At 42.3% G+C, this 14,340-nt stretch overlaps 2 protein-coding genes across 2 annotated transcripts in view; both read left to right on the top strand.

Annotated features, from left to right (window-relative positions):
• Positions 1-14,340, top strand: part of ACAT2 (acetyl-CoA acetyltransferase 2) — an 833,137-nt gene that overhangs the window by 287,324 nt on the left and 531,473 nt on the right. The window lies entirely within an intron of this gene.
• LOC310841434 (solute carrier family 22 member 2-like) lies at positions 457-12,490 on the top strand. Its single transcript, XM_083732515.1, has 10 exons — positions 457-1,209; positions 3,326-3,429; positions 5,514-5,668; positions 6,277-6,445; positions 7,217-7,331; positions 7,862-7,983; positions 8,824-9,038; positions 10,129-10,237; positions 10,846-10,958; positions 12,201-12,490. The coding sequence occupies exons 1-10, from the start codon at positions 814-816 to the stop codon at positions 12,323-12,325; spliced, it is 1,623 nt and encodes a 540-aa protein (XP_083588641.1). The 5' UTR covers positions 457-813; the 3' UTR covers positions 12,326-12,490.

Genomic DNA, 14,340 nt, shown 5'->3' on the forward strand with positions numbered 1-14,340 from the left:
CTACAGTGGTATCATAGTGCCTTTAATGAATGGTGTGAATGTGGCCTGGGCTTACTAGAGCCATATTTAGTCACTGACTCCTGCCCAGAATGCTCTTCAATGCACCTCTTAACTTTCCACCAAAGAAGTGAATAGCTGCTTTCTCCCATGGGAAGGAATGGTAAAGTTCAGTATCTGGGGATAATGTGGTGAGGGGGCAAAACCCAACAGTGAGAGGCCCACCTTCTAATGGCAGGGGCCCCTTGTAGACTGGAGTATCCTGAGCTGCGTTGCATCCACAGGACTCCCTACACCCACCTACAATGCTTTTGCGCGGGTATTATCAACAACAGGGTGAAGTGGGGTAGCATCTGAGGGATTGCAGGAAGCACACAATCTCTCTCTGTAAAAGCAGCTCCAATGTCCAAGGCTGGACAGATTTATCAGCCAGGGGTTTGTTTACCTCTGTCAAAAGGCTTTGTCACAAGTCAATGTTGTCTTTTGCACTGGTGACCTTCCACCTTTTATTTGCTTGTCTGCGACTAAATATGGCTAGCGACTCCACTTGAAGCAAAGTAGAGAAAAGGGGACCGCTGGATTTCTTTAAAGCAACCCATCTTTGTTGTGCTTCCCACTGCTTTTAACACTGAAGAATGCTAGCCTTCAAGTTTAGTTACCCTCCTCCCCCCATGAAGCTTATATAAAAGTTGACACAGATGGCTTAATAATTTATAAACTAATACTTTGACTTGGGGGTCAGACGTCCTGTAGTTTAAGCATATTTCTGCTCGGCACAATTAGGAACAGTGTTGTGAATGACAGGCTTTGTACAAAATGCCAAACTTTGATGACATTCTAGAGCACATTGGAGAATTCGACCTGTTCCAGAAAAGAGCCTTTTTTCTCATTTGCTTCGTCTCTGTTGCCTTTGCCCCAATCTATGTGGGAGTCGTTTTCCTTGGCTTTATACCTGAGCACCGTTGCCTGAATCCTGGAGCTGCTGAGTTAAGCAGCAGATGTGGCTGGAGCCCCGAACAGGAGGTGAATTACACAGTTCCAAATGGAGAGACTTTCACCCGTCAATGCATGAGATACGATGTGGACTGGAATGCAACTGAGCTGAGCTGCACAGAACCGTTGGAAGCCTTTTCCAGCAAGAAGAACTTCTCTCTTACAACCTGTCAAGATGGCTGGGTCTATGATCCTTCAATATGGTCCATTGTGAGCGAGGTAAGGTCATGCTGCTGCCTTTCCTGTGCTCTCCCTTGGTCTATTAGTACAGTCATCCCCAAGCTGATGACCTCCAGATGTTTTGGGCTACCACTCCCATCAAACCCAGCCAACGTGGCCAGTAGTGGGGGATGATAGGAGCTGTAGCTCAAAACATCTCAACGTCACCAGGGTGGGGTAGAATGCTCTGGTGAATAGCCCAAAACTGTGAAGAGGAGGGTCATGATGTGGGGTATCACTGTGGTATGTACAGGTGGGCTTCAGGAAATACCAACAACATTCCACATAGAGGAAAAGCAGTCATTTTACAACAGGTTAGGTTGCATTAATGCTGCCAGCCCTCATGTCAGATTCTGATGCTTCATTTGGAAGCTGAGTAGACACTGAAATCAATAGCATTCACTTTTGTTTCCTGAAAAATCCAGTACTTTTTGTGATGGCCATCCTCTGTTTTTTTTTTTAATTTAGAAATGTTAGCTTCAGGTAAATAATCATACAGCTTGATTTACAGTTCGCATAAATGAGGCTGGCCTTCACCAGCCTGGTGTCCTCCTGATGTTTTGGACCCCATTCTCAACCAGGACAGCCATGCCAGCTGGGGAAGATGAAAGATGTAGTGCAAAATAACTTGAGGGCACAATATGAGTTTTAACTACATTGTACAAAAATGTGGAACTGCTCAAAGCTAGCAAGGTTGTTAGCAAGATGAAGGTAGATTGAGTAGTGATTGTGAAAGGAACAGGCATTTCTGCTGGGCTGTAAATCTCACTAGGCGGAGTTGACGCATTTCCACATGTAATGTCAAAGAAACAAATGGAAAATCTGTGATTTCCAATCTCTTAACTCGGTCACCAAAACTGAATGCCTCTGTAGATTTATGTGTCAATGAATTGTTAACATCAGAAACATATACCTAGAAAGCTCTTATCTGGAGGTTCACTACTTATGAACCACTTCCTTAATTTTTTTAAAAAAAGGTCACCCCTTGTGCAGACTGTGCCATTATATAATTTATTTGCTAGGTGGCACTGGACTTGACCACATCTGAGTGTGGTCAGGAGTTTCCTGTTGTTGTTCTGTATTTGTTTAAGAGAGACAATAATGCTCTTGTAGCATTATCATGGCTGGTGTGTCTTTTTAACATGCTGTAACAGCTCAGGCCTCCAGGTCAGAATTCACAAGGTCATTGGTATACTGACCCATGCATTCAACATTGGATCAATTAAGAAAACTGATATCCCCATAACAGCTTTTGTCCTGACAGAGATATGTGGAAAGAGGTCCAACATGTGACCCACTGTAATGTTGCCACTGTTTCAGTAAGCCACAATATAGGCATGTTAGACCAGGCAGAACTACATGCCTCTTAAAAGCCTGGATTCTGATGATCCACATCTGATAATTTTTAGTGAAAGCAGGCATGTGACCACACTCAGGATTTCATCTGCTGGAAAGGTGTTCCACAAAGCTGAGGTTCAGATACCACAAAAGCTAAAAGTGAGCAAGACCTGTGAAATAAGAAAGGTAAAGAGAAGCAAGACAACTGGCATGTAGTGGTCCTAAGGAAGGAAGAGCAAAGAGAAGCAACTTTTCAGGTTTTCACCATGACCTAGGGGTCCAAGGCAACTGGGTCCAGGAAGTGGCTGGCAAAATCTAAGCGGCTTCTTTATATGGAGGGGGTTTGTTAGTGCTCATAGGACAGATTTTATTCATTCTGAGTTTTGAGCTTGCCTCACTACCCAATAAGGTTCAGGCCTTGCTTGACTCTTATCCAATCCAACTCTGGGTTCCTTGGATGTGTCTAAATACAGTTCCAAAATAGAACACGCTTTTCTTTTGGGGAGACACTGGCTTGTGCTTCCCACAAGGATCCTGACTATCTTGTAAAGGAAAACTACAAAGGTGGAAACCAGGGAGAGGATGCAAAGGTAAGGTGTCGAGCTCAGAAAAAGCAGTCCTGCTCCACTGGCACCCTTGTGGTTGGAGCAAACATGGAAGAAAGTCTTTAATGGCAGTGGACTATGGGGATATTGTAGCTTCCTCTGCCATCTGATCATCCCTACATTCCAGCACTTAGAACTGATTTGTCATTTTATTCCTAATTTTGTCCCTACAGTTTAATTTAGTATGCGAAGACTCCTGGAAGTTAGATGCATTTCAGTCATCAGTAAATGCTGGATATTTTCTTGGATCCATATGTGTTGGCTACATAGCAGACAGGTAGGTGCAGAATGATTAGGTGAAATTCAGGTAGCTAACATCAGGTCAGTTTTGCTGATACTAAGCATGGATGGTAGAAAGTCATTAAATAATAATTAAGAAATGTTTGCTAATTTAATATTATATGCCACTATGTTACTGAATGTTTCTCAGTTTCCTGTTTGGTGTAAGCTTCTCAGGATTTGATAGTTTATTAGATCTGACACATACAGACTCCTTTGGGTACAGAATAATATTCCCATTAAGGCTTTTTGCAAAATCAAACCTCCATACGACAACTTTGAGATTATTATTTAAAAGTCAGGCAGTGGTACTGCAGGGCATGAATTAGGTTTCAGCATGCACAGTTTTAAGAAAAGGAAGCAAGATGCTTTATCACTATTCCTAATAATACCCAGCGTAGCAGGTACTGTTCTATTACTTAAGTGGATTTTTTTCACATAGCAAAATTGATACCTTCTCTCCTTTTCCCATCCACTGCCCAATCACTGTTAAGTATGCTGAATTGCCATAGGACAGGTGGGGAATCAGTGGAATTGTTTAATATTATTTTAGTATGGTTGAATGAAACAATGGGTTGGGCTCTTCGCCTCCTTCTCCTTCCAGTATTCCTCTCTTAACTCACTGCTTCCTCCTGTCACCAAGAGGGAGAGTCTCATTCAGCATTATGTGAGCCTAAATTCCTCAGAAAAGAATTTTCTGAGGAAAACTGTTGAAGACCATCACCTCCCCTCAAGAATATTTGGCAAACTCCCTCCCCTCATTTTACCACCTACAAATAGCAAGAACATAACAAGCTGCCTTACTCCAAGTCAGACCTTTAGTCCTTCTAGCTCAGTATTGTCTACAAACTGACTGGCCGTGACTCTTGAGGGTTTCAGGCAGGGGACACTCCCAGCCCTGCTTGAAGATGCTAGGGCCTGAACCTGGAACCTTCCGTATGCAAGGTAGACGCATTCCCACAGCACAGACGATTTTGAGAGTCCATTTTCACTTAGCCCAATTACAAAGTCTTTCCACTAGATCTTGTTTTGTACTAGAATGGAGGGGTAGAAATGGGCTAAAATAAATTGTCTGGAGTTAGGGGTGAGCAGTGAGATTGACAAGTTTGTTGATCATACTAAAGTGTTCAGAATTGGGGTTTTTTAAAACAACAACAACAGCAACAGAGATTGCAAAGAGCTTCAAAATGACCTCTCCACACTGAGGGTGCAGGCAGTAAGGTGGAGGTAAGATGTAAACAGGTGTAAAGTGATTCATGTCATGGCAAAAAATATCTTAAAGTTGTAGTGGATAGTTAGATGAAGATGGGTTGATGTGCGGCAGCTGTGAAAAATGCAAATTCCATGCTAGGAATGGGGGGGGGGAGAATCCCCTACCGATATCATAGTGCTATTATACAAATCTACAGTGCTACCAATTTTGGAATATTGTGTTACCTCACATCAAAAAAGATATTGTAGAGCGGGAAATGGTTCAGAAAAGGGCGAGCAAAGTGATCAAAGAAATGGAGCAAGTCCCCTATGAGGAAAGGTTGCGGCATTTGTGTGACATGATAGACATTTATGAAATTATGCATGCCATGGAGAAAGTGGACAGAATACTAGAACTCCTGGACATCCAGTGAAGCTGAATGTTGGGAGATTTAGAACAGATAAATTAAAGTACATCTTCAGACAGTGCATAGTTCAGCTATGGAACTCAAATCCACATGAGGTACTACTGGCCTCCGACCCATGTGGCTTTAAAGGAGGATTAAAGGAGGACAAATAAATGGAGGAGAAGGCTATTTAAGGCTTCTAACCATGATAACTGTGTTCTTCCTCCATAGTTGGAGGCAGTAACACTCCTGAAAACTATTTGTTGGAAACCACAAGAGTGCAGAGTGTTCTTGTGCTTGGGTCTTGCCTGAGGAGGCCCAGTGTGAGAATAGGATGCTGGACTAGATGGTTCATGGCTTGATCCAGCAGACTCATCTTATATTCCAATGTTCTTAATTCATTAATGAAAGCATGCTTTTGCATGTGTTTTTTGGGAAAAACAAAACCCTTCTGAATCTTTTCTGTCACTCACCCTCAATTCAGGTTCGGACGTAAAACAAGTCTCTTAATTAACACCCTGGTCACTTCCATCGCAGGAGTTCTTGTGGCCTTGGCACCAAGCTACTTATGGTTGGTGATATTTCGCTTCATCCAAGGACTAATCAGCAAGGCCAGCTGGACAGCAGGCTACATTCTAAGTAAGTGTGACACCCTCATTGATGTAACTTCTTGCGGATGAAATAATCTGCCCAATCACTAGATCAAAGCAGATGCTGTTGGACTGCAGCTCCATTGGTCATGCTGGTTGGGGTCATGCTGGGAAAAACATTCAGAGAGCCACAGGTTCTAAATCTGTGTGCATACACGCTCACTCTTTTTGTCCTGAGCACAAAGGAGCTTCTGTATATTGAGTTTGTACAATGTGCAATAAGGGTCCTTGTGTATGAAACACAATAATAAGATCCACAGAAATGAAAATATACTTGCATTATTGTTCATTATCCTGTTTGTATGTGTTTGTTCTTCAAAGTGCATTGCTAATAATACATCCTACGGCCTTTTAAATCTGTTTGTGGGGGGGCTATTGGTTTTGTTTTGTTTTATTATGTATTTTGTATTCTCGTTTTGTATTTTTATGTTGTGAACCAGCCTCTGATCTTTGGATGAAGGGCAGTATACATATTTTAGTAGTAGTAGTAAGCAGAATGTAAGACCACTGTTCCATCTAGCTCACTACTTTCTACAGCAATAAAGCTAGATTTCAGTTCAGAACTGTCTTTGTGAGATCAACTCATTTATTTTCCAGTCACAGAAATTGTTGGTCCAAGCTACAGGAGGGTTGTGGCTATTCTTTACCAAACAGCATTTGCTTTCGGCCTCCTCATCCTTGATGCTGTGGCTTATGTGATTCCTCACTGGAGATGGCTGCAACTTGCCATTACTCTGCCGTGTTTCCTTCTTTTGTTCTACTACTGGTAAGGTGCTGTTTGCTTACGTTCTGTCTTCTGATTCAGCGCCAGTACTTGCCATCTCTATAAAACCAGTTTTCAACATCCTAGGAGGAATTTAGGTAGGCAGGTACCACATTTCAGCCATACCTCCCTCCCCCTGTCCCTGCTAAGTACATGAGTTCATACTATCCATACATTCATTCATGGGCATATCTGCATGGATGAGTGCGCAGTTGCATGGTGCTGATCATGCACCGCCACAAAATAACTTTCTTTGCGTTCTATTATGGTGCAGTGTTGGAGCCTGGCAATGTATATCATAGCTGTCAACTTTCAGGTTTGAAAATAAGGGATCAGCAGCCTCGAAAATAAGGGATCAGCAGCCTCACCTGTCCCGGGGACAGACTACAGCAGTGTTTCCCAACCTTTGGTCTCCAGCTGTTTTTGGACTACAACTCCCATCATCCCTAGCTAGCAAGACCAGTGGTCAGGGATGATGGGAATTGTAGTCCAAAAACAGCTGGAGACCAAAGGTTGGGAAACACTGGACTACAGGATATCTAACAATCTGGCATAGCAGCGGGAAGCAGCGGGAAACGGCGCTGGAATAAGGGAATTTCCCGCAAAAAAAAGGGGGAGGTTGACAGCTATGATGTGTATTGACACAAAAAGGACGAGCATCAGGGAGCAGTGAGGACTTGCATGGCTGAATTTCATTTCATCTTGATTTTACCAGGAGTCTTCCTGCAACAGCCTCATAAGGCTGCTTTTCTGGAATCCTGCTTTTGTTTGCAGGTGCCTGCCGGAATCTCCTAGGTGGCTGATCTCTCAAGGACAGAATGGCAGAGCTATGGAAATCATGGGTGATATTGCTAAAAAGAATGGGAAAGTCATGCCTGCCGGTTTTGAGGTGAATTTTATGCATACAAAGTAGTAGCTTCCTTAGTATGCTATTTTAACTATATGCTCCTTGGGAGGGCATCCTATGAGGCATTCACAGGAGCCAGCTCCTAGGCCAAGGGGTCTTTGCCCCCCCTCAAATTTGAGAGTTCTGCCCCCCCCCAGTTGATGGGCATTGCCATTCAAATGGTGTGTGTGACCACATCATGTGATGTGCGGTGGGGCTTACCTACCCCACCATATTTTATTCATGTTGGCATCCCTGGAGCCGTTGGTTAGGTCAAATCTATCCCTGTAATATTGGAGGCAGAATTCCAACATTGGGGAGGGAAATAGACTGCCACAGTTTACCGCTCCAGCAGAACCAGCTCCTCTCATGCCCTGGCCAAAGCAACACACAAACTCTGACCTAGTAAGGGGAATAAGAGGCCATTCCAGGGGCATTCTGGGAAGCAATTTGTATCTGGGATCTCCCTGTTTAAACTGTAAAATGTCCCTGTTCCTTTACCCTTGGTTAATATTGCAACAGTTATCTTATAGAGTATAAACCTTGAAGAAGAAAAAGGAGAAAAAGAACAGAAAGAAAACCGGGGGCCTTCGTTGATGGATCTTGTGAGGACAACACAGATGAGAAAATACACTTTAATTTTGATGTATAACTGGTAAGAGACCCTTAACTTCATTATTAAATTTCTTGCTTGTTTAATACATGACTGCTCCCTGCACACACATTCTTACTGAGGATCATTTTATTCATGACCTTTGTGTTTAAGTTTAAACATGCAACAGGGTATAGCAATAAGCCTGAGGTCCACATGTCGTTCATCAGCATACATGGGAACTCAGAATACAACCTGGATTCATGCTTTTAGGCCTTGCTTGCACAATCTGCCCATCTCTTTCTCGTAGTTAGTGAGGCCTACTTGTGTAGTCATTTTTACTTGAGTGTCCCAATTCATAGGCAGGATGGAAGGGAAAAGGGTGTCCAGACCAGAGGCTTCCATAGCCTACCAAACTATCCCATGTCAGGAGAAGTGATCTATTCCATTCCAAGCATGTCATGCACTCATCCTGTCTCAAATCTCACCTCCCATTCAGCCCAGTCTTTTGGATTTGTCAAAGTATACCCACTGATTCTGAGGCAAGGGAGAAAGAGAGTTGATAATAATCTAGAGCTAGAGCTAGTCAAAAGAAAGCAAAAAGACTAACAGAAAGCAAAGCATGTTTACAGTATTTGTCCAATCCCAGTTTGCTTTTCCAATGTTTGTCCCCAGTAGAAAGAAGGGAGAAGGATGAGAATGGGAAGAAGGGAAGAAAGATAAATTAATAGATAAAGCCTCACTATGTATCAACTTCAAAGGTTAACAATACAGTTTGAGACCAAAATATCCTATATTGAGTGATAGTTCCTGGATATCTGTCTCAAATTTCTCAAAGGAACATGACTCCTTTCAGACAAACACATTGTTTCACATTTAACGCGGTGGTTCTTCTTTTCCTAGGTTCACAAGCGCCATCATGTACCAAGGACTCATCATACACTTGGGGATTTCTGGAGACAATGTTTACCTGGATTTTTTCTACTCGTCTCTAGTTGAATTTCCAGCAGCCCTTATACTCATACTTACGACAGAGCGCATGGGCCGCCGCTATCCCTGGGCTACCGCAAACCTGGTGGCAGGAGCGGCTTGCCTTGTTGCAGCTTTCACCCCAGAAGGCAAGTTGGTCATCTCCATTCATCCATTTCCCTGCCGGGTGAGAGAGGGGAGCCTTATTTAGTTCTGCCTGTCTGCTTCTCCCCTGTTGTGGGATATGTCTGCCTCTTCCAAGAAATCACTGAAGATTCCATATGTAAGGTGGTAATAAACGCTCAGTCAATATGGCCAACAGAAGCTGTTACACCATGTCATTCAAGAAGTAACTAGGTATTCCTTCTAATATTGTACTATAAAGGATGCGGCAGTGAAACTTCGGGTTGCACTGCACATTCCCCAGTCTTGCACAAGATGTTGAGCACCACTTGACTTTTGCACAACAGTCATTCATGAATTAGTTTATTGTTCAAAAACTGCACTCATGACTGTATGCACCACGCAAGATATTGGAGTGCATTCCATATTTATAATCCAATTTCTCCCATCCTCACTTGTACAAAGATAATTTAAACTAACATTCAGAGGAGGTTACAGATAGGTAGCCGTCTGCCATAGTCAAAACAAAAAAAATAATTGAAGAATCTGAAGTGTGCATGCACACGAAAGCTCATACCAAGAACTAACTTAGTTGGTCTTTAAGGTGCTACTGGAAGGATTTTTTTTTATTCAGAGAAGGGTTGCAGAATCATAAATGTAGAGAAGAAAACTTTAAATAAAGAAACCATAGGCTCCCCATCATCTTTTGCACTGAGTGAAGTCTTATCTCAAATTCAAACCTTAAAGTCCTTGCAGTTGGTTTGTTCCACAGTTTTTGATCTCATCTCTTCTGCCTGTACTTTAGTCCAATTAAGCTCTAATGAACAAGAGAACCTCTGCTTCTTAATGGCAGCGTTGGAGGGTTTTTGCCAGGCAAAGTGATTTTGCATTCAGTGCCTCCCTGCTCCCCACGTTCCATGCCAGAGTGAGAGCCAGGTACCAAGATGAACTGCAAGTGAAGCTTGTTCCCCTTGTCCCTGGGGGGAATTTGCAAGGATGATCAGAGATTTATCTATCACCAGTACTCTGGGAAATGATAATCTGCTATGTCATCGGTATTAATTGCCTTCCTTCAATAAGCCTTTAGAGAATTATATATTAATCTTTCCTTTCCAGATATGCACTGGCTAAAGGTTATTACATCTTGCTTTGGCAGATTAGGAGTCACGATGGCATTTGAAATGGTTTGTTTTGTCAATACTGAATTGTACCCCACATTTCTCAGGTAGGTCTTTTGATGACCAAAGGAAAGGTGACATCTGAAATTGCTTTATATAGATTAATGCAGATTTACATTATCACAGATTTACAGGTATAAGACTCTCCTGCGTACTCTCATTGAAAAGAAACTGAAATCTGTACTGCTATTCCTTGAGGGGTTTTCACATGTTACATTCAACAAGTGGATAATCTGTGTACCAGTCCGCACAATAGTTGAGCTATACAAATCAACACAAATATACTCTTTTACTTTCATGTGTGTAGAAAGGCAGCTTCTACCAGTGTTCACATAATGTGTGAACATATCTCTGGATTTTTTTGCTTCAAGGGGAATTTGGGAACAACCAACATCCCAGCATGGTGGTCTTAATAAATAAGACCTCTTAGAATTAAAGGTTTGGGGATGAGCTGGATTTTTCTTGTAACCAAGCAGTAACTATGGAAATATTTACCTTCCTATCTGCTCCAAAAAATGGTTGGAATGTAGGCATCTCCTTCTCTTCTGTAAGGAAAACCACAGTTGATAAGGATAAAGTTTTATGTTGGCTTTGAGGTCTGAATTCCTACGCACACAAACTTATAATATAATGTGTGTTTTTTCTTTTGTATCAGAAACCTCGGTGTGATGGTCTGTTCATCCATGTGTGACTTCGGTGGAATAATTTCCCCGTTTGTTGTCTATAGACTATCAGAAATCTGGTCCGAGCTACCTCTTGTAGTTTTTAGTAAGTAATCCTCTATTTTGAGTTGCTTGAGTATGTTGTTCTTTTAATGAAAAATCAAAATATCTCTATTCCACTTTTCTAGTTTAAAATCTTCCTAGGGAGACTTTGCCACCTCTGCAAAGACCCAGCCACCTAACCCTTTGAAGACATCACAAAGGAGCGTCTGAAGCAAATCTTTAAAAATTGTGAAAGAAATATGCTAGTTATAAGTTGTTTAGCCTGTAAAGGTCAAAACGAACACATTGAATTGTGCCTAGAAACAGACTGATTAGTAACAAACTTCTGTTAACATGGATGAAATATGTTCAGACAGGCACATTTCAATAACAAATCTAGCTGTCATGTTTAGAACCAGCTGAAATTTCTGAGTAGCTTTTACAGCTCCCATATTAAAAACATTGCAGTACTGTACGTTGATGTTGCAATAGCATTTATAACTAGAGCATGGGTAGGCAAACTAAGACCCGGGGACCGGATCTGGCCCAATCACCTTCTAAATCTGGCCCACAAACAGTGTGTTTTTAAATGAGTAGAATGTGCCCTTTTATTTAAAATGCACCTCTGGGTTATTTTAGGGCATGCCTGGTGTTTTTACATGAGTAGAATGTGTGCTTTTATTTAAAATGCATCTCTGGGTTATTTGTGGGGCATAGGAATTCGTTCTTATTTATTTTTCAAAATATAGTCCGGCCCCCCACAAGGTCTGAGGGACAGTGGACTGGCCCACAGCTGAAAAAGTTTGATGACCCCTGGACTAGAGCAAGGCGGTCTCAGAACACCAGGGACCACAACTGACACATTAGCCTAAGTTGGTGGGAAAACTCTGGCCAAGTGGACATTAGCAGAGCGTCCAGTTTAAAGACCATAAAGAAACTGCACTCCTAAGCTGCAAACCGATTCTTTAAAGAGGACCACACCTCCAGTTAAAGTAGGCTGAATACCAACTACCAAGGATATTGAGTCACCAAACAAGTCTCTCTCTCTCTTACCTGTATTGCACTCCAGTTTGCTTTTTTCTCATCCTGTCTATTATTAGGTTTTGTTCAGCACTTCCTTGTCCTGTTTGTGAGTTCTTGATTTCCCCAATCTTCCTAAGCATGTTTACTTGGAAGTGAGTTGTGCTAAATTTAAGGGGGTGGTCTGCATATTGAACTACCTTCATGATTTACAGTGAGCTGGTTTTTTGAAATGTGCATTACCGTATGTTGGGTCTTAACTGCCTTTTATGTGTTTCATTGCCAGCTGCAGTTGGTTTGATTGCTGCCGGATCAGTGCTATTTCTGCCTGAGACCAAAGGGAGAACTTTGCCTGAGACCATCGAGGATGTAGAAAACTTTCATCGGCACCGTGCTAAGCAGCTCAATTAATGACAAGCGAATGGAAAGTATTATTTGAAAATCAGTGTTCTTTCAGCTATAGTTTGTAAAAGGCACTGAGATTTAACCAGCTTGTCTAGGAAATAAAGCCGCAAGGACTTTAACTGACTGTAATGTAAAGGTCATTATACTAAAAAAATAAATATATATATTTTTGTCCTGTGTGTGCATCTGTTAAATGGATGAGTACTGTAAAGGTAGCATATAGTGCACATTTTTAAAAAAATAGTTCTTAGAAATGATCCTAATTCAAATTATGTTGTGATGATAGTCTGATTGGCCATCTGTCTATCTATCTTCAAACTTGGCTGAATATCTATTGTTCTGAGGGCGTTCTTTTTTTAGGGTGATGGGCCATTAAGACAACAAAGGAACGGTCATGAGTCACTAAGAAAGCAAAGGAGAGGGGGCTCTGTGTGAGATGGCAAATGGGTGGAGCTCCCCCAACTTGCATATGGTGACGACAAAAGCAAGAGTTTAGAGTTGAAAGTGTATGTTATGCGACCCAGAAGTAAAGTTACAGGTTGGAAACTAGAGAGGCAGAGCACAATGTTTGATTTCTGCTTGAATCCAAGGCTGTGGCTATAGGAGAAGCAGGACCTTATTGGAGTGTTAATTGTGTGAGCCCCTCCATCATAGGCTCAGGTTGTATATATGTGTAAAGAAACCATATATCATAAAGAAACCACAGTCTCCACATAGAATCATAGAATCATATAGTTGGAAGAGACCACAAGGGCCATCGAGTCCAACCCCCTGCCAAGCAGGAAACACCATCAGAGCACTCCTGACATATGGTTGTCAAGCCTCTGCTTAAAGACCTCCAAAGAAGGAGACTCCACCACACTCCTTGGCACCAAATTCCACTGTCGAACAGCTCTTACTGTCAGGAAGTTCTTCCTAATGTTTAGGTGGAATCTTCTTTCTTGTAGTTTGGATCCATTGCTCCGTGTCCGCTTCTCTGGAGCAGCAGAAAACAACCTTTCTCCCTCCTCTATGTGACATCCTTTTATACTCCAGGTGAGGTCTGACCAGAGCAGAATACAGTGGCACTATTACTTCCCTTGATCTAGATGCTATACTCCTATTGATGCAGCCCAGAATTGCATTGGCTTTTTTAGCTGCTGCGTCACACTGTTGGCTCATGTCAAGTTTGTGGTCAACCAAGACTCCTAGATCCTTTTCACATGTACTGCTCTCAAGCCAGGTGTCACCCATCTTGTATTTGTGCCTCTCATTTTTTTTGCCCAAGTGCAATACTTTACATTTCTCCCTGTTAAAATTCATCTTGTTTGTTTTGGCCCAGTTCTCTAATCTGTCAAGGTCGTTTTGAAGTGTGATCCTGTCCTCTGGGGTATTAGCCACCCCTCCCGGTTTGGTGTCATCTGCAAATTTGATCAAGATGCCCTTGAGTCCATCATCCAAGTCGTTGATAAAGATGTTGAATAAGACCGGGCCCAAGACAGAACCCTGTGGCACCCCACTAGTCACTCTTCTCTAGTATGAAGAGGAACCATTGATGAGCACCCTTTGGGTTCGGTCAGTCAGCCAGTTACAAATCCACTGAGTGGTAGCCTAGTCAAGACCGCATTTTACCAGCTTCTATACAAGAATATCATGGGCACCTTGTCAAATGCCTTGCTGAAATCAAGGTAGGCTACATCCACTGCGTTCCCTTCATCTACCAGGCTTGTAATTCTGTCAAAAAACGAGATCAGGTTAGTCTGACATGACTTATTTTTCAGAAATCCATGCTGACTATTGGTGATCGCAGCATTCCTTTCTAGGTGCTCACAGACTGTTTGCTTAACGATCTGCTCCAGAATCTTCCCTGGTATTGATGTCAGACTGACTGGGCGGTAATTATTTGGGTCCTCTCTTTTCCCCTTTTTGAAAATAGGGACAACATTTGCCCTCCTCCAGTCTGCCGGGACTTCGCCTGTTCTCCAGGAATTCTCAAAGATGACTGCCAGTGGTTCTGAGATCACATCTGCCAGTTTTTTTAA

This window comes from Podarcis gaigeae (genome assembly GCF_964106915.1).
Source record: "Podarcis gaigeae genome assembly, chromosome: 3".
NCBI lineage: Eukaryota > Metazoa > Chordata > Lepidosauria > Squamata > Lacertidae > Podarcis > Podarcis gaigeae.